This window comes from Phoca vitulina, unplaced genomic scaffold (assembly GCF_004348235.1).
Source record: "Phoca vitulina isolate PV1807 unplaced genomic scaffold, GSC_HSeal_1.0 scaffold27, whole genome shotgun sequence".
Classification (NCBI taxonomy): Eukaryota; Metazoa; Chordata; class Mammalia; order Carnivora; family Phocidae; genus Phoca; species Phoca vitulina.
The window spans coordinates 6,279,843-6,301,848 of NW_022589730.1; the positions used below are offsets into that span (position 1 = coordinate 6,279,843).

Here is a 22,006-nt window from a genome sequence, read left to right on the forward strand (position 1 = left end):
TTAAAACAACAATAACAGGGGCGGCTGGGTGGCTCAGTCGGTTAAGCATCTGCCTTCCGATCAGGTCGTGATCCTTGGGTTCTGGAATCTAGCCCTGCATTGTGCTCCCTGCTCGCTGGAGAGCCTGCTTCCCCCTCTCCCTCTGCCGCTCCCCCTACTTGTGCTCTCTCTCTCCTTCTGTCAAATAAATAAATAAAATATTTTTAAAAAATAAAACAACAATGACAAAGGTCTTATTCACTATTCATGGACAAGTGAAATGAAACCTGTTCTGAAAGATAGACTGTTAGAAACATTCACTTCGATACTCAAAGCCTTGATCTCATTCGGAGTGGTTAAATACCCTGTGATAAGCAATTTGGAATGGACAAAAACTTCATTTGTTTTATATTTTTATCTAAGTTTAATTTGAATAGTGGCTATAGGCACTTAATTAAAAGCTACTTCTACAAAGGTATTTGTGCAGTGGGAAGCTGTGGTTAGTAGAATATTTGGCTAGCCTCAGAGTGTCAGAGAAAATAAATTTGAAAAACATCAAACCATTTTTTTTTCCTAACTGAATACTTGGCTACTCAGCTACTATTTGAAAATGAAATGGTTATTTCCATATAAAATTTAAAAGAATCTGGAAAATTACAGAGGGATCTGCTTTAAGAGTACTGAAATTAAACACTAACTAGAATGCAAGAAAAAAAATCTGAAGGGATCATACGTCAATTTAAATAATAAAATATATATCTGAAATATATCTTTTGGATATCTAAATCCTTAGGTATCTAAAATATCTAATATCTAAAAAAACTTTATTTTTTTAAATGCAGAGAAGTCCTGAAAAATTGTCTTAATCCACATATTTCTGTATCAGATATTAATACTTAAAATTTGGAAGGAATGTTTCTCTGGACACAGTGTTACACAGGTAACAGACCTTGGAATGTGGTATAAACCCATAGCAAATAGTAACCCCATACTAAAGAATCAATCATAACAAAATTGTTCTGTAGACACTTCCTACTGGAGAATCTCTATATTATCACATGTAATATCCTTAAGTACAAAGATAAATGTTATTAGTGGATGTATATTTGACCAGTTTTTTAACCTGCCAGAGCTCTAGGGGCATTTATTGTGAAGGATATATCACAGTCATGAATTAATTAGTGTTCTTAATGCCAAGAAAAAAAAAAGATGGTGTCAATGAATGCAATGTATAAAATGGTATATGTGATATATGATAAATGTATATATGATAAATGGGTCATTCAAAGTTTTTTATTAAATTAAATATATTCATGACAAAAGCCAACACTGCAGTATTGACTGAATAATTTAATCTTGTCATCTTATAGAGTGGGTTGCAAAATAATAAATTGTTCAAGCTGAGTAAGTTATTGAATACTTTTAGACTCAAGAGAGTTGTGGGTTTAAAACAGACTCCTGCTACCTCATTCCTCAGCACTGACAGATATTAGAGAATTCATAATAAGCCTGCCATTAGATGCACTCATCTTTTCTTTTTTTATTTCACTGACAGAAAAATATCCATTTTTGGCTGAAATATTATCTTTCGAGAGGCCTAATTTATATAAGAACCAAAATAATTCATTCCAAAAGGTCTTCTCAGACTTTATTTATCGGAAAATATTAAAACTTTCATGACATTTCTTAAATCCTGTTAACTAACATAATGGTGATGAGAAAATGGCAAACAACTCAAGATAGATTATCAAAAGGGTGAGAAAAGTGAGTGCAGTTAGGTGATTATAAATATCAAGATAAGAATAGGGTTTAAAATGTATTTTGTTTAGTTAAACTAGTGGTTCAATGTCATCTACTAGGAATCCTATGGTGGGGGGTGCTAAGCTTTTCTATTCTTTGCTTCATATATTGGGGCAGGAATGAGACATAAGACATGAGCATGAATGAAAAGAGACATTACCTCAACAATTTCTCATGTTTAGTATACTCCCTTATACCACCCAGAGCATCACAAACATGGGCAAGCCAAGGTGAAATAGGTGAAAAATTCAGCGAGCCAAAATGCTGGATCCTCTGCCTATTCATTCTATTCCTTCATGAGAAAGATATTCTCTCCTAGTAGTTAAATAGGAGGGGAAAAAATACACCGATGAAGGAACCATCACAAGGAACCATCCAGTGATGTGTTCTTTGCAGAAGCAGAAAACTATGAGTACAACATTTTTACATTTTCAAGTTGAAAAACAATGCTTTAAAGCCTATTTATTATCAATCATCCATGTGCAAGCAAAAAAGGAACTAAAATGATAAAGAAATACAAAAAGCCTGGAGAAACCAATCTCCCCTCCCTCCTTCCCTTCCTTCCTTCCTCTTCTCTTCCACAAATATTTGTTGAACACCTGTTATGTGCCACAGGATATTCTGGATCCTGGAAATAGATTGTTTATCAAGACTTAAAAGGTTCCAATGTATATTCCAATAAAGGCAAAAAGATGAGTAAACATGTGGGCAAACGAGATACATTTGAATTGTGATATTGCTTGTGATGATATTGTTATAATCCAAATGATAGTTTATCTTTGTCTTTAAATTAGCAGCTCAAACACTTTTTCTCAGTACAAAATGAAAGTATGATTTAGTAAAACTTAATTTTCTGACATAGGAAAATTGTATATGATCTTTACTTTCTCACAAAGAATCCCTAAATATAGAATTACCATGTTAAATTTCAAAAAAGTGTCTTTAAAAAGTAAGGACTTTTTGTCTTATTTTAAAACTTCTCATACAATAAACTTTGCTCTTTATATTGTTGAGTTTAACGAAATCATGGAATCATGTATCTACCACCCTTGCAAGCAGAGCTGTTCTGGAAGCCTCCATATGTCCCCTTTGTGGTCAATCCCTTCCTCTACTCCCAGTGACTGACATTACTGTTGTTTTATGAGCTTATAGTTTTGTCTTCTAGAAGGTTATATTCATGGAACTGTACAGTGTGTCACATTTTGGGCCTGGCTTCTTTCACTTAGCTATACGTATATAAGATTCTTCCATAGTGTTATGTGAATCAGTAGCTCACTCTTTTCAATACCGATCAGTGTTTCATCGTATGGATGCACCATTGTCTGTCCATCCATTCCCCTGTTGATGGACATCTGGATTAGGTTCAGTTTTTGTGATTACAGACAGAGTTATAATAAACATTTTCATACAGGCTTTGTGGGAAAATATGTTCTTAGTGCATTGGGTAAATACGAAAAAATAACTAGAAATAGGATTGCTGGGTCATTAAGTCTATTTTTAACTTGGTGAGAAACTGCCAAATTGTATTTAACATTTCTGTAGCATTTGTCTTTCTCCCAGTAATATGAAGGAGTTCCAGTTGCTCTGTAATATAGTCATCACTTTATATTGTTAGATTTTTTTTTTAGATACTCAAATAGATGTCTACTGATTTCTCATTTAGGTTTAATTTGTATTTAGCTAACATTTAAGGATGCTGTGTAGCATTTCATATGCTTCTATAATTTCTTTGTATCTTTTCAGTGAAGTCTCTTTTCAGAATTTGTGCCGCATTTGGGGAGGGGCTTTTTTTCATCTTGCCTAGTATTAGAGTACCTTATATATTCTGAATACAAGTACTTTATCAGATAATAAGTCATTTGCAAACATTTACCTTAATGTGTTTCTTGTCTTTTCATTTTATGAACAGTGTCCTTTCTGCCTTCTCTTTTGTTAACTGAGTACTTTATATGATTCAAATTTACCTCTTCTATTCCCTATCATTTATATCATTCTAAAACATTTTAGTCATTCTCTATGTTTACAATATATATCGTTAACTATTTTGAGCCCACATTTACATAATATCATACAACTTTAAGTGTACAATCTAGACCTTAGAAGAGTATATTTCCAATCCCTCCTTCTAATCCTCATGCCATTAATGTCATGTAATTTACCAGTACATACACTATACATGTAATACATTGTACTGTTTGTTTGTATTTAGACAGTAGGCAATATGTTAAAGCAGTTAAAGTAAGAAAAAATGACCTTTATTTCACCTCCATATTTTTTATTTCTACCACTCTTTATGGTTTCTGCCAATACACTTTCTGATTGATATGATATCCCTTCCTCCTGAAGAAATTTTCAACATTTTTTATTAAAGATTTTATTTTATTTTTTTTAATTTATTGAGAGAGAGAGTATGCACAAGCAGGGGGAGGGGGAGAGGGAGAAGGAGGGAGAGGATCTCAAATAGACTCTGTGCTAAGGGCCAGAGCCCAAGGTGGGGCTCAATCTCAGGACCCTGAGATCATGACCTGAGCTGAAATCAAGAGTCGGATGCTTAACCGACTGAGCCACCCAGGCACCCCTCAACCTTTCTTGTAAAGAAGGTCTTCTAAGAATTAATTCCCTCTTCTATGTATTAGTCTGAGAAAGCCACTGTTTCTTCTTCAGTGGAGTACATCCCTGTGTATAGAGTTCTGCATTGACAGTTTAATTCTATTTTCTCCAGCTAATGTGATTTTCCACCAGCCTCCTTAGATGACAGACTTTGTTTCTCTTCCCCCTAAAGACAAATATTTTGTTCTGTTGGGGAAATTGAGTAACCAGTTTGAGGGGGAGTTTATTTTCTAGTTGAGGTGAAAGTTATTTTCTTCTCCCTCCACAGCATCATGAAAAAAAAAAAAAAAATCAGAATTCTCCTCCATCTTTCTTGTGAGAACCTGGTGCAATTTGTGTGTAAGAAAATCCTGCAAGAACACAGGACCTCCTGTATCTGCAACCCCAGGAGCTCTACTGTCTTACGCTCTCTCACACCCAACCATTCCCAATTCAATCAGAATGTTTAACTTGATCTTTTTATTGGCTTATATGATGTTTGGTCGCTGGACAAGCTTCATGGGCTTGTGACCTATTTAGCCACTAGAGCCTCTCATTCAGATAGGGCCAGGCATGACTTAATTCTCTCCTGTTGCTGTCTTGAAGTTATTAATACTTTACAAAGATCCCTGCATTTTCGTTTTGCTGTGTCTGGCAATTTATGGCGCTCCATTTGTCTGGCATCAAATGGGTCCATTTAGTCTAAATAGATGCTGTCGGTGTCTCCCCAGATTTCAGGTTATTTGATTGACTTGCATTCCCAATTCTCTGATGAATAAAGAAAAAAAATTGTTAATTTGTCATTTGTCCAGATTTTCTCTTTTTGTGTGGGTGGGAGCAGAACTCTTTCTAGCTTTCTACATTTCTGAGATGGAACTGAAAGTCCCAACTATTCTTCATTTTTTCTAATTAATTAATTTTATTTTTATTTTATTATGTTATGTTAATCACCATACATTACATCATTAGTTTTTGATGTAGTGTTTGTGTATAACAGCCAGTGCTCCATTCAGTACATGCCCTCCTCAATACCCATCACCAGGCTAACTCATCCCCCCACCCCCCTCCCCTCTAGAACCCTCAGTTTGTTTCTCAGAGTCCATCGTCTCTCATGGTTCGTCTCCCCTTCCAATTTCCCCCTCTTCATTTTTCCCTTCCTGCTATCTTCTTCTTCTTCTTCTTTTTTTTTTTAAACATATAATGTATTATTTGTTTCAGAGGTACAGGTCTGTGATTCATCAGTCTTATACAATTCACAGTGCTCACCATAGCACATACCCTCCCCAATGTCTATCACCCAGCCACCCCATCCCTCCCACCCTCTAAGTATTCTTTAATTCCCTACTTTGATTTTTAATACATGTTTAAACTACTTAAGTGATTTTTATTCATATTACTCATCAATTACTTATTAAATATATATTTGAAGAAACAATTTTAATAAATAAGACATTTTATTTTATTACAGGAATAGAATTCTCATAAGAATAAAGTAGCTTTCAATGAAAATAAAATAATCCTTGTCAGTCATTTTGGTCTTTCATTTAAAAACACATCTTGTTGATCAAGGTACTTCTTTTTGACTTTTGGGAAAGATAGATGCTGCATTAGTTCAGGCTGCTACAGAAAATACCATTTATTTCACACAGTTCTGAGGCTGGGAAGTCCAAGGTCAAGGTGCCAAAGATTCTGTTCTGGGCCACGGGCTCTCTTCCTGGCTTGTGGATCACCATCAGCTCACTGTGTCCTTGCAAGACTCTTGTTTGCGTGCATATGGCAAGAGAGAGATAGAGAAAGAGTGCTCTGGTCTCTTCCTCTTCTCGTAAGGACACTAATCCCATCATGGGATACCACTCCTCATGAGCTCATCTAAACATAACTTCCTCCCAAATGCCCCATCTTCTAATATCACAGCACTGGGGGCTTAGGTCTTCAATGTATGAATTCTGGGGAAACAGAAACATTCAGTCCATAACAGTTGAATTCCATTTAAGTTGACTAAAGAACCCAGTGTACTGACTTAAACTGAAAGAGTAAATTGGCTGCTGTGAGGGGCCTCAGGACACAGGAAGAGCAAACTCTAATGAGCAAAATTATATAACATTACACTCCTCAAGAGAATCAAGACTAAAATATGTAACCAACTAATAAAATTTTATCTATAAGTTATTTATATTGATGCACAATGAATGCATATAAATTGCTATCTCTAAATGCTATTGCAAATAGTGTTCTAACCAATGGTTTTATTAGCAACATGATAAATGTTTTAACTGTCTTCACTTCTATGATTCTCTCTGTGTTACTTTCAGCAGTTCAGAAGCTGTTTACAAGTCAGAAGTTGCTTATCTACTCATGCATCATGAGCAAAAGCTAACCTGATTCTGATAACTTTCATCTTTGTTGTTGTTTCTCTTAATAAGACCACTTTGGTTGGTTGCAAATATTAAGGTTCTTACTACAGCAAACAAGCAAACAAACAAAAAAACCAACATTAGTTAAATCAACAATCAAATTATATGGGAATGGGTTGGAGAATTACCATATATGTGTTCACAGCTATTGAGTGTCCATAAGTGCATAAAATCTTGAGTTGATATGGTACCCTTCTGAACTATTTTCCAGTGAGGCATTAAAAGATCATTTTCATGCACCCATTAAAAAGAGCATCTGCCCTATGTCAAACAAAATAAAAAGGTAGCTGCCTTATGATTTATACATATGGATTATAATCTGATCCACTCAATATAACCAATTTTTAGATCTTACATTAAATATGATGTACACTCAGAAAAATACAGAAATCATAATGAATTTTCACAAACTGTATAGTCCTCTGTCATCAAAACTTGTATCAAGACACAGAGAATTATTAACATTATAAAGTACCCTTCTATTCTCTATACCTCGAAGTAAACACTGTCTTAATGCTATGCAGCAAAAATTAGTTTTGTTAATTTTAAACCTTATATAAATGGACTACTGCACTATATGCTCTACTAAGAAATGTAATAGGATTTTAAAAATTGTAAATTTTCTTGTTTCATGATATTAGAGTAAAAATCATTTTATTCATTCACTTCTTAAAATTATCCTGAAATGACCAGATCAAGAAACACCATTGCAAATTTATCTTTGAAAAAATTGGAAGGTTTATATCACAAAAAGTGGAAACATCCTATATTGCCATGAACAGTGGGATGGAAAATAAATGGTGACTTTTTTTTTTTTTTTTTAAGAGAGGGACATGGGGGAGGGGCAGAGGGCAAGGGAGAGAGAATCTTAAGCAGGCTCCACGCCCAGTGCAGAGCCAGAGTCAGGGCTCGATCTCACAACTTTGAGACCTCAGCTTAAATCAAGAGTCAGACACTTAACCGACTGAGCCACCCAGGCACCCCAAATAGTGACTTTTTTACACAAAGAAATGCAGTAAAGCTTTGAAACAAAATTAACTTCTGCTACATGCTTCAACATGAAAGAATCATACAAACATAATGTCTAGCAGAAGAAGCTAGACACGTGATGAGAATCTACCTATACACAGCCCACAAATGCACAAAAATATTCAATATCAGTAGAAGTCTAATCATAGTAATTGTGGTGGTAAACCCTGGGAGGCATGTGGGAAACCTCTGAGATGTTACTAAGGATCTATTTCTTTTCTTTTCTTTTTTTTTTTTTTCTATGTAGAAAAGCAATTTATTCCACTTACACAGTTAGTCATGGAGAGTAACAGGCCTGCTGACGAAACAGGTCACCCAAAATAGAGATGGTACCAAACTAGTGGTCAAAGACTACCTCCTAAAAAAAAAAAAAAAAAAAAAGCAACTCTTATCCAGGATTAATTTAATTTTAAAAAACAAATACAAGCTATCGATTCACTCTTCTCAACTCAACTGGACAGTCTACCTGTGGTATAACTGTCAGGTAAAAACATACATCTTTACAACTTGGTGGTCCCAAGTTTTTTAAAAAACCATTTCACAGAAAGGAAAGAAATATGAAAACAGCTCAAGAAATACACTAAGAAGCAAAAATATATGGGGGAAAGAGGAACACATAGTTTTGACTTAACTGAAGAAACTGAGAGGAGACTGGTCTACATAGGAAAATGTGCATCCTGGAAAGTCAGGTGTGAAAATTTTATTTATTTTATTTTTTTAAGATTTTTTTTTTTAATTGAGAGAGAGAGAGAATGATAGAGAGCATGAGAGGGAGGAGGGTCAGAGGGCGAAGCCGACTCCCCGCTGAGCAGGGAGCCCGATGCGGGACTCGATCCTGGGAGTCCAGGATCATGACCTGAGCCAAAGGCAGTCGCCCAACCAACTGAGCCATCCAGGCGCCCCTACGTGAGAAAATTTTAGAATAGGAATTTATATGACTTGAATCTCCCCCATTTCCTGAATAAAAACGACATCTTGTGGTATTTATACTTCATGGCTCAGACACCTACCTCACTTGGCTCTACTCCTTCTTTACTTTAGCCTTTACTTAAAGGAGTCTGAAAAACTTGGGGATATAGCCTAAGAAGAAAAATAACCACACATAATATTCCCCTTTCTGTGGCTACTTTAGATCTTTGTTACTAGAAAATTCCTAAAGAAAATTTAAATATAAGTCTATGGCTTTACTGAATCAAGTCCCCCAGTTAATATTTAGAAAACACCCTCTGTTTGGGCTAATAACATTGTTGATGTACCTATCATAGAGGGATAGCCAAACAAAGTCTGTGTCTCAAAACCAGTGTTAAATCAATCTCAGGGTTGAGAGGAATAAAAAAGGGGAGTCTAAAATCACAACAAGTGCAGACATATCTAGGACTCTTGTCCTTCTGGATCCACGCTTCCTTCAGGATCTTCATCATTATAAGTGTTCTCTGCCATTTGCCACACTTGCATGATATTGTCTTCTGATACAGAACAAATCACCCAAGGTTCATTGGGATTCCAGGAGAAATCAGATATTTTGGCAGTGTGACCACCATGAATAAACAACAATTCTGGTGGCCCATCTTCTGCATCTTCTGGGGATTGTTCCCCTCCAATTTTACTTAAATCCCAGACATTCAGTCTGCGATCAGTACCACTGGAAGCCAAAATAGTCTCATTGTGAGGCGACCACTGAACCTGAAATATTTCATCCTTATGAAATGCAACTTAAGTTTCAGATTTCTCAGATCCCACAAGGCAACAGTCTTGTTGGCTGATCCTGTGGCCAGAATGAACTCACTATAAGGATTGAAAGATAGGCAGTTCACTTCAGCAGTGTGAGCATCAGCTGAGTGGCTTGGTTTGGAAGTATTGTTTGAATGAGTATCCCAGATCATAAGTTTCTGATCATCAGCAACTGACCCAAACAGAGACTCATGGAGCAAATGCCAGGAAACCTCTTCTACCACCACTGCATGTCCTGTAAAGATGGTCTTTGCATCTACCACTTTTCCTTCCTTTGGAACAGCACTGATGTCCCAGAGGCAGATGGTATGGTCGTCTGAAGCACTAAGTAAGTGCCCACTGAGATTTGGGTTCCAAGAAAGTCCATAGCCTTCCTTCTGATGTCCACACAGACGCAAGTCTGGGTTGCACTCTCCAGAAGGGTCTGGTTTGGAAGGATGTTTTGTATCGTCAAAAACAAGAACATCACTGGATGGTGTCTTTGTTGCAATGATGTAAGGGTTCTGGGGCATATAACGCACCTGGTTTACTTCTCCTTCATGGTTGATCTTGATTTCTATTTCAATTTTTCCACTAACTGAGCCCAAACCTCCAAATTCTCCTTTCTCACTGTCATAGTGTGAAGCATCAAACTGAGCATCATCATTAGGGAGTTGCATACTGGCTATCACAAGATGGTTTTGTTCATCTGACGTGTGTGTTCCCAGGACAAGTCGATGAATGCTGAAGTCTTTCCCTTCTGGTCTGGTTACATCTGGAAGCCACTGTGCAGTTAGGCTAGGCCACTCCAGAGCATGGGTCATCACCAAATCATAAAGAAAAGGTGTGTTCTTTTTCCATATTTTGTACTCTTCGTTGATCACACCTTCTTCTACTGCATCATCAAAGGTTGCTTCCTTGTCGGCCATGGCGGGCAGGCAAGCCAGGGGGATCCCGGGGTTGAGCGTTGCGGGAGGGCACTAAGGATCTATTTCTTGATCCTCCTGATGATTTTATGGGTGTGCTTACTATGAAAAACCCACTGAGATATACATTCAAAATGTTTGTAACTTTCTATCTGTATGCTGTAGTGCAATACAAGAGATTTGTTTTAAAAAATGAAAGATACAAGAGTAAAATTTAAAAAAATGGACATGATATAGACCAGAAGGGAATGAGATGAGACTAATAAACTTTCATTTTCAGGACTGTTCCAATTTACATGATTAATTATATAGTCACCCTTATGCACGACAGGTCACACTTAAAACTACTTGCAGATATTTCCCAGGTGACTTTTACTTCTATAAGGGGTTAAGGGTGTGCATGCATTGGTGCTTTATGTTCAAACACTTTCAGAAAAATATAGTGTATGCATGAATTCACAGAAGGAAACAATGGTTTGCCTTCAGCTAACCCACTCTTAATCTTGTTTGTACTCTTCCACGTGGCTACAACTCTGTGTTAGCTCATGAAATAATCTCATCGCTTCTGTCCCCCCAAAAGCCAGGGACCCTGGTCATGTCTGCCTGCACGGTGCCCCCACCCCGTGCGGGGTCTCTCCATGGAAAGTATGTGCATCACCCGAGGCAAACGCAGAACTGAATGCCCATGACTGGCACCTGCTACCTAATTTTATGTTAGGTGGCCTTTACAGCAGAGGTTGGAAATGTGAGTGTGAAGAAATAAAGTGAATTTTTCAGTCCTGTTTTGGACCTAAGATCCTCTGTCATTGGAACTTCTATCTTTAGAGAACAGAGATGAGGAAAAGGACTGAAGGTATTGATACAAGAAAAAGACAATTGTATCAGTAGCAAGACAGAATGATAAATAAAATAGCTGCAGTTCAAAAGCAAAATGTTAGAATTGAAGCCCTTGGATCCACAGTTGGGAGGGTAGCTAATAAAATACTTAACTCTTCGCCACAGACCACCCGGCTTCAATCTCCAGCTTTATTACTTATGGACAGTGTGATGTTGGCAAAACTGCAGATTCTCTCTGCTCCTCCAAGCCCTCATTTGTAAAATCAGGTGGAGATAACAGAAGGAACCTCACAGGATTTTTGTGAGTGAATGTATGTTATGCACTTAGAACAAACCCTGGTATCCCGGATGTGCTAAATAAACGCCAAATAAGCACAATCCTGTGGCAGGGCCTGTGACTGACAAGAAAAATGAGAACAAAGATTCATAAATTAGAAAATAGAAAGTAATTTAGAAGCTAGATATTTTTAAGGTAATCCAGATTTTAATGCAATAAAGATTGTGTCACTCCCCCGGTAAATTCTGAACCAACGAAAAATATATGAAAGTGTGAGCAAATGGATAGCCTAACATCACCTTTATTAAGGGAAAAAATTGACATTGGAAGTTGAGGCAGGAACATTACTGTTAAGTTGACTGCAAGGACAAGGGCCTCCAAAGGAACAAGGTCTCTGTGCTATTTCATTCCTAAATGCCTGAAAGAGAAAGGCCCAGCAGTACATCCTCATTGTGGATGCCCCAATTTCCCCAATTATACACTGCGCTTCTAGGGGTGCCTGGGTGGCTCAGTCAGTTAAGGGCCCAACTCTTGATCTAGGCTCAGGTCTCGTTCTCAGGGTCCTGAGTTCAAGCCTCGCACTGGGCTCCACACTGCGCTTAGAACACTTTAAAAAAATAAAAAAGAATTATACGTTGTGCTGCTCATGGGAAGACTGAGCTGATGTCGTGTGATGGTGAGGTAGGGAGCAGAGAAAGAAGATGCCAAGAAATCATAAGGAAGTTTAATGCTAGCAGAGATCATGCCACAGGGAATAAAACATCTCTCTACTCTGGAGCAGTGGTAAGTGTTGATGTCATTGACTACTGGAAAGGTAGGATGGGCAACATAAAACCAGGAGAGAGGTAGCAGCCAAAAAAGACCCTTATCAACTAAATTCTTCTTCACATGTATACTTTCTTGAAATCAATCATATTCTCCTTCTCTTGTCTGACCTTCCACCACTTCCATGTTTTTGTCAATGACTGATTAAGATAACACTCTAATTTTATCCTCCATTTGATATGGCATCAATCCCAATCAATGACTGTCTTTATTGACTTACACGTAGCCTTTATTTTTTTTATTAACTCCTACTTTCTTTGCTGAATGTATACTGCCAACATGCTACCATCTAACATTTACTCCAAGACAATCTATGTTTACATTTAATAGCCTTTAGGACAAGGGAAGTTGGTGGACAACACGTGTAGAGATGATGATATGCTCTTATAATTTAAGATTACAATGGGTGACACCGGGCCATTTTGGAAGAGAAGAGGGGATTGCCTGGCTGGCTCAGTCAATGGAAGCTTTGACTCTTGATCTCGGGTTGTAAGTTCGAGCCCCATGTTGGTATGTATAGAGATTACTTAAAAAAATAAAAATCTTAAAGGATAGAAGATATTCCACTAAAAAAGATGTAGAACTCTATGAGCTGAGAATATGTATGCTCCAGGGGTGAAATTGTGACAAATATGGATCTGGTTTCTAGAAGTCTGTATTTGTTTCAAAATGGCTTTGAGACTAACTCACCCATCTGTTTTAACCAGCTTATGTTTTGATTAAATGCAACATCATTTTTTAGTATAAATTTGTTTCATTAAAAAGAGTTGGGTCTGGCTAGGAATAAGCATTTTGAATCAAGAAGGAATTTGCCCAAACTTGTTCCATTAATGTACATCATAACCTGGTATGTGCATTTTTCCAAATGGCATAGTTGTGGCTGAAATCAGATGTTAATGATTCCTTTGCTTTTGCCTCCAGATTTGTCTTCTCAGGCAGAGAAAAATCCCAAACCAATATTTTATTAATAAAATAACACTTTTAATTCAAGATATTTCTAAAAGGCTGCATTGATATCAAAAGGATGCCAATTTTTTAAAAAGGCAACATGTTAGTAAAACTATTAGGGAAAGAGGTAAATATATAAGGATGTTTACTGAAAATAGAATAAAATTTAATGATGGCAGATGAAGATATAGAGTGATATCACCAATAATAAGAAAAAGCTTTAAAAAGAAGTGCATTTAGAGAGAATCTGGGGGGCTTTGTAACTTGGGATGCCCTTTTGGATACGAGGGATAAAGAAGTCAAGGAGAAGAAATTGGGAAGTTGGCCAAGAGGAAAAGGAAACTGTGGTGAGAATAGATTGGGTACGGGTCACCCCAGCTCTCTGTAAACACTGGAAACAGTGTAGGTGCTGCCTGTTCAGCTTCTCACACGTGGACAGTACTGGTTATTGACCGGGTAGTATATGCTAACACAGCACTCTGCAGGTAAGAAAGAGTTTGATCAAGTTATCACACAATATGACAATACCAATCAAAGCTAATTATAATATTGGGCCTCTATTAATGATGGTATAGAATTAGTTGTTGCAACAAAACGAGCTCAAAATATAGTGGCTCAAACAAAACAGAATTTTTCCCACCCAGGCTTGACCCCCTTTTTTGGGTTCAAGTGTCAGCTCCAGCTGTGCACATTCCAAACAACAGAAAGTGGAAAAGATTGAGTCCAAGAGAACATTTCTGCTCATACCCCAATGGACCAGGTTAGTGATATGGCCACATCCAACCTCACAAGAGGCCAGAAACTATAGCTTCTAACTGGGCATCAGGTACCCCCATAAAATCTGGGACAGTTCAGGAACAATGAATACCGGGGCATCAATTAACAGGAAGTGTCACGATATCCACCAGTGTGACCACATGTTATATGTAAATACACAATTACCGCAGAAGTGGGGTCAATTAAAATCTCAACTTCACAGGATTGCTTGAGTCTTAAACAAGAAGGAATATATTTAAAACTCAGTAGAGTGGAAAGTCTTGATTCAGTAACATTTACTATTATTTTATTAATAAAATAAAATTATTAGTGATTATATTAAATATTAATACTTTAATATTTATCAGTTAAATAATTGTTTTGTTATATATTTAATAGAGATCTATGTTATCCTTTGTTCTATTTAAAAATATTTTAATAGTAATTATTTTAATAATCATAGTATAACACTGGTCATGAAATAAAATTATTAAACTATTTTGTTAATAAATGAGTATGCTGGTTAATAAAATAATGTAATTTATTTTCAATTATGCTGAGTCCACTTAGGGACTCTGATGATGCAGGTTAATGATGTATTTGGGAAGGTTCCTTATCAGTAGCACTTGAAGAGTATCTATCCCTGCCCCACCCCCAGCTCCATCAAACCCAGGAGCTGCTGATCAGTGCTGTGCAAGGTGACTGTTGGCTGGCTCTCGGTCTTACAATGGGTCCCAGAAGCTTTATAAGTCTGCTTTAAATTAGGTCCTAAATCTTCATTTTCCTGTATTGCTTGACAAATACAAAAAAATATGCTTTAAATAAATAGTTTTATAAGTGATCTGCAATATCTTATTTTTATGGAAAAATACTGCTCTCTAGCTTATAGGTACAGAATATAAAGATTCAACATTTCTGAAATGCTGATGGAAAATGAGAAAGTGTTGTTAAACTCTTTAATATAAAATCGGCAACAAAAATTCTCACGCCTTTCTGTGATCTCAAGGCAGATACGTATCTGCTGGTCATCCCTCTTTGGAAGGGAGCTTTAGGCTTGCATACCACACAAAGGTTGATTGTCAAAGGAATCTGGGAAGGATCTCCCCAACTGGCCTGGTGCTAGTGCCAGAGACGCCCCTCTATGGGGGCCTTGCACTTCTCCACGTCTTGCTGGGCACGTCAAGAATGCAAAGACGTGGCCTCTCCATGTTTAGGCCATTTTCCAGTGAGCACCGTTGAGGGCTGAGGTGACCTCTCCCCCCTCACAACGAGCAGGTTCGATTATATTATAGGCTGCTGATAAGGCTTACGTGTTACTCTCCTGAAATGCAACCCACGGCAGGACTGCATCCTGGCACATCTGTATTGCCCACGTGGTAACTGGAATACAGAGAACTGATGTGGCCACCTGGAAACTTCGGCAGCTTTTTCTTCTGCTGTGTATAATCAGGTCTTTGATCTCTAAACTAGGAGTCGAGTGTCTTCTCCCAGCATCCAGAAGACGATTGCATGCTTATCTGTTAGCACGCAGATAGGTAAAATCTTGGACCCTTCACGGTTCTTGACTACTAGAAATGGATGTAAAACAATGTCTATCACTTTGGTGAATTTTGCAAGAATGATCAGTTAGTGAGATGGTGAGTAAGAGGGGGTCCATCAATGCTTAAGGCTGGAAAACCATGCATAATGAACGCTCTTATGCCAGGCGGGAGACTGACTGAAAAATTAACACTTTTAAATGTATACTTAGCGATTGCTTCAGAATTCATAATTTCCTTCATTTCCTGCTATGAAAACTCTATTTTGGTGAGTATAAATAAATAGGAAAAGGCTCAAAATTGTGAACATGATATAAAATCCTGTGATGAGAAGCATGTAATGAGAGTCCCTTCTGAACAACCCCCATCATTGGTGACACATCCATCATTTTCCTTGTCACATACTGAGAGACACTGACATGTAAGAAGGAGTAGTATTTTTTTTTTTTTCCCACTATGACCTGATCAGTGATTTTTTCATCTGTATTTACCCCCCTGGCCATAGCTTAATTTCTCAATATATAAAAATGAATTGTCTGCATTAAATTTAATTGACTTAATTTAGCTGATACAAAAATCCCTTGGTAATTGCTAGGTACTGAAGTGCAATTCTTGATATCAGGGCACCTCTCCGTTTATTCTCTTGGGTGTAGCACAAAAATGGACTGTTAAGTGGCTTTCACAGTCTCCACCTGAAGAGGGGAATTTTGAGGTAATTTATGTGCCTTGGAGAGTAGTTAGTGTTCCACGGGCTGCAAGTTTGAATCTTGATTAAAGCCAGCAGGGGATTGATGTCACTAATGACCAGTTAATTTGGGGCATCAAACAGTCCTTAAAAGAGATTTGGAGAATGTGATATCATTAGGCTGAAATGTAATCCCCTAACTTTATCCTTATTAAATTGGTCTGGTCTTTTCTTCCATCTTCGGTATGTGTGGTTTTAATTAACACCCAGCCTATATTTCAGGACACTGAGCAAGGCTGGAAAATGCAATATAACCGGGCTGAGTGTGGCAAGTTGGAGCTACTGAAAACTGTGCTTATATATTTTTGTCAATTACATTGGATTTATTTTAAAACTAGAATGATGGGCTAAAATTCTAAAATTAGTAATTGTAATTAGTGATGTCATAGGATGGATGAGGATGGCCTAATTGGCATTTTCTATCCCAAATTTCATCGACAAATGCACAGAATTTCCATGCAGGGCAAGCACATCACACACATCATAATAAGTCTCCTCTCCACTCTTTCAGTAATAATCACTTTGTGCATGTAATAAAGTTTCTTCTCTGGTGGTGGTTTATAGATGAGTGCAACTTCATAACCCTACAAACACAAACGTTATGACTGTCACATTAAAGTCAGTGGCTTAAAACCATGAAAGCAGTTAGGAAAATCCTGAATGTGTGCATCCCAGAGCTTCTGAAAATAACAGCCACGCGTGTTTATTTGAGCATCGACTCAATACACGCAGACGATGATAGGATGCGGTGAGAAGAAAAAAGGGCATTATTAAGTCTCAAAAAATTTGATTTAGGTATTTCCTTCTGGTATATTTATATGACTTAAGGTTTGAAAAGAAAAAAAAAAAGAGAAAGGATGCTCATGATTTGAACATAATATTCCAGAGGGTCTAGACATTTCCTATATAAACGATATAGTTAAAAAAAACATGAACAACATGCTTGCTTTAAGTATCCATAAATACCACAGAATCCTGTTTTTTGAAGGATAATTAATGTGTGTTATTGACTACATTAAGTATATTCTTTCAAAAGCTCTGTCAAAAATATAATAGCACATAATTAAAGAAGCCCAAAGGAAGACATGAAATATAGATTTGTTTATGTTATTCTTTAAATTTTTATTTCAAAGGAAGTCCCCCAAACAGTATCCTGACTCATTGAGAGTTTTGTGAGCTTCAAGAAAAGTTAAATATTCTTGTGTAAACTTTCTTGGAAGTTTGCTCTGAGAGAATGCTGATCTGCTCTTCTCCAAACTCCACTGGGGTCTGAATAGGGAAAGGGTTATATTAAATTGGGGAAATGAATTAAAATGTACCCTTAAATATGCTTAGCAGATATTTGCTCTACCTGGGAAATGCTTTTGTTCCTTCCTCTAAATTAAACTCTGTAACCTTTATTCCCCTTGGCTTTTAGCCTCTTCATGGATGGGACAGTTGGAGGTATATCAGTTTTTATATGGAATAGGGATTGAAAACATGTTCTCATGTAGGAATAACACTATGATAATTCGTAAGTAACACAATAAAATAAGGAACACACGTTTGATGCTCAAAAAGATTGCACTGTTTCAGGTCCTTCAAGCTGCAGACACAAGATGTGATAAGGTGTGCAAGAGATACTTTGGTGGTAAACATGTGGGAGGGAAAAAGAGGAGAGGTTGGGAGATACTGAGGCCTCTTCAGAGGACGGTGGCATTCTGAACCCCGAGAAGGCAGGCAGACAGGAAGGAGATTTGCTCCTTTAGAACTACAAGGGCTCAGCACCAAGAGGCTACCAATCTGATGCAGTGTGTCCGAGACTAACATGCCCATCAGTGGAGTCCCTGGTACTGCAGGAGGGAGCTGGCTTTAGAATCTCTGCCACCCTGAGTCATTGGCTGAGCGTAGCCTGTAGGAAGCGGAGCTTTGTGTTAATATGGTGGTGGGCTCAGAGCAAAGTACCTGGGGCATCTCTCAGTGATGCTTCATAAAGCAGGAGATAGGAGCAGCGTGTTCTCCGTCGCCACTTTCCTCCTGCACCACATATACCTGCTTCTCCACACAGGATCAGGAAGCAACTCCTGCCTGGCGGGGAACTGAGAGCAGGGAGGGTAGAAGGGAAACATTACAGTCATCACTTTGAAGTTGACCTTGGGGCCACACTTGGTACTCATTCTCTCCCTCATTCCCTATTTATTCATGATTTTCTCTTGACCTCAACTTTTAAAAGAACTTCTTTTCTGAACTTTGAACAATTTAGCTCTGCCTGGGGTTACCACTTTCACAGTTACAGTAAGAAAAGGAATACCAGGAGGGCCCAGGTGGACCATCTCCATTCTAGATGGACTCCTCCTTATGTGTATGGTGTAAAATCAGCCCCACCTGCTCCTTCTGACCAGGGTCAAGAACTGCTGCCAATCTGGGGTGACTTCTTACTCCAGTCATGGTCTCTGCACATGAGAAGTCCAAAGTTCCCTGGCAGCAACTCTAATTTGTATTCACTGGGGTCCTTAGGATGTGTCTCCTCAGGGCATGGGAACTTCAATTCTGCAAAGCCCAGCAATGCCGGGATGGGAAACACAAAATTCCTCAGTGAGACATTGGAAGCGGTGGTGAATAGAGCCACTCGTGTGTCCACACCTTGGTTCTTCAACCCACGTTTTCTTCTACTGAGCACAAAACACCATATAGGAATCTCGGATAGGTTACAAATATGACACTCTGAAGGACAGAACCACAGCTATTCAGAGTATTGCCTCTGGACAGGCCATTTAAGTACGCCTTTAGAAGTCCACCCCAGCACTCAGAGAGCCCAACTGTTCTGGATGGTACAGTCTTCTAGAGTCATTCTCTGGGCTTTGTCTGATTTTTGCAGGGATCAGACCGGAGAATTGAACAGAGAGTTGATGGTGACCACCAACTCTGCTAAGGTGACACTAATTCCTACTCTCGACCTAGGATGCGATAATTGGTTTTCATTTACTATCTTGACGCGGGTGTGATTTCAGCGCTTTCTTACACTGATGGGTCTTACCCACAGAACAGGAAACCAAAATGGGGTTATGCAACTGCTAAATATATCAGTCCCATCCGTACAGTTGGGTACCAGACAAATAACCACTGAGTAGCTCTGTGGCCATGTGGAACTCTAGTGAGCCACATTCTAGTCAGGACCTCTCCTGGTCTCCCTCTCCTCCTTTTAATGGGGTGACCATATGGACACTTTGGGTCTCTGTGAGTCAATGTCAATGCTTCATTATCAGGGCCACATTTCTTCATTTTATCCTCAGGTAAATGAAAGACAATTAAAAAAACATTGTAGTGAATTTAAATGTATTTATTCTAGCCCTATAAAATTCATGTCACACCTTCTCTGATGTCAAGACTGCTTATAATCCATGTTCCGATGGAATAAGATCAACCCTATTTAAAAATTCTTTGACTGTTTTAAAGCAGCAGTGTACTCAAATTTGGTCATGCCAGTAACCATGGCAACCACAGACCTCAAAGGCTACCTTGTGGCAGGTCCAGCTGTTAGAACTTGGCGGCACTCCACAGTCAGCCTCTCCAGCTCATACCTGCTGTGGGGAGGAAGAGGCATCAAACGTGGCCTCCGGTGACAAGAAGATTGGAGACACTGGCTGTATTCTTGCAGATATGGAGACCCAGTAACTTCCTTTCAGACCCAAGGCCAGCATTGAACAGACTATTTTTATTTTATGGCAAATGGAAAGACCCAAACCTCAGTTACAGATAAGGAAAGCATAATGGAAATAGGAAATTTCTAAGAATGAAGAGAAAATTAATGAAACAATGCGAGACACTTTTCCAAGCTCAGGAAAATGCATTTCATAATTTTCCGAATGTCTTTACAAAGTATGGTTATAGATTCTTCTATAAATAAATTTTAAGTCCATTTGAATGAGGTGAAATTTACAAACAGTAAAATTCACCCAGGCTGAGGGCAAAGCTTGATGAGTAGTGACAAATACGAAGGATGATTGCCACCACAGCCGAGATACAGATATTCCTGCAACTCCAAAAACTTCCCTCATGCTCCTGGCAGTAGATCTCAGCTTCCCAACCAGCCGCTGACAACTGCTAATTCTGCTTCTGTCACTATAGTTTTGCTTTCTAGAATGTCTTATAAATGGTATGGGGTTTTTTTTCCACATACCAAAATACTTTTGAGATTAATCCATGTTGTTTCCTATGACAGTTCCGTCCGTTGTACCACCACCAGTACATATTCCGTTAATCCAATATGCCCCAGTTTGTTTATCCCTTCATAAATTGGTGAATATTTAGTTTGTTTCTAGTTTGGGCTATTGTGAATACAGCTGTTATAAACATTCATTTACAGATCTCTGTATGGACATATTTTACATTTCTCTTGGGTAAATATCTAAGAATATTCAATGTGACTGTTGCATTGCAGTTCCATCAGCAATGTATGTTCCGGTTGCTCTGTCTAATTTTACGCATTTGCTATTGTCAATGTTTGCTTGTTTGTCTCATAATAGCTAGCTTAGTAGCTGTGTAGTGCTTTCTTATGATGATTTTAATATGAACTTTCCTAATGAGTACTGATGGAAAGCATCTTTCTAAATGTGGTCTAGCTTGTTTGCTATCCAAATAATTTATTTTGATAACGCATCTGTTCAAGTATTTTAATGAGTTTTTAGTTCTTTATATATATTGTTGATACAAATCTTTTATTTATTTTTTTAAAGATTTATTTATTTATTTATTTCAGCGAGAGAGAAGGGGAGAGAGAGAGAGAGATGGGGCACAAATGGGGGGAGGGGTGGAGGGAGAGAATCTTCAAGCTGAATCCCTGCTGAGCGGGGAGACTGACACGGGGCTTGATTTCATGGACCCATGGGATCATGATCTGGGCCAAAACCAAGAGTCGGACACTTAACCGACTGAGCCTCCCAGGCACTCCTATACAAATCTTTTATAAGATACGTATTTACAAACATTTGCTCCCAGTCTGTGCTTTGTGTTTTTATTTTCTTTTTGGTGTCTTTTGATGAAGTCCAATGACCCAATTTTTAAGGTCTCTGCTTTTTATACACGCTGGATAGAATCTTTGCATATCCTAAGTTTACAAAGACTTTACCTATGTTTTCTTACAGAGTATCTATCATGTTAGGTTTTGATTTTGGTCCATGATCCATTTCAAGTTGATTTTTTTATAATATGAGGTATGGATGGAGCTTTACTTATTTGCATTTGAAAGTCTATTTTGTTGAAGATATTATCATCAACATTGAAATACCTTTCTTGAGAACCAATTAATCCCATTTATGTAGGTTTCTTTCTGTGTTCTGTTTTTTATTCATCTATGTGACTCTTCTTACCCAAATACCAATATTATATGACTACAGTGATCACTGTGACTTCATTCCAGTCTTGAAACTAACCAGTGTAAGGCCTCCATAGTTGTTTTTTTTCCAAAATTATTTTTGTTATGTAGGTCTTGGTATTTCCACAAAAATTGTAAAACCTGCTTAAAAACCTCTAAACATTTTTTACTTGGATCACATTGACTCTATACATCGTTTCAGGATAATTGATGTCTTTAGAATATTAAGTCTTAAATTCTTGAACATAGTATATTTCTCCATTAACTTAGGTCTTTTTGA

General features: G+C 37.8%; 1 protein-coding gene across 1 annotated transcript; it reads right to left on the reverse strand.

Annotated features, from left to right (window-relative positions):
* Nucleotides 1–9,089: 9,089 nt before the first annotated feature.
* LOC116643794 (histone-binding protein RBBP4-like) lies at nt 9,090–10,450 on the reverse strand. Its single transcript, XM_032422801.1, is given in 2 exon segments — nt 9,090–9,517; nt 9,520–10,450. Coding segments are annotated over 2 exon segments (1,266 nt in total). The 3' UTR covers nt 9,090–9,182.
* Nucleotides 10,451–22,006: the final 11,556 nt, after the last annotated feature.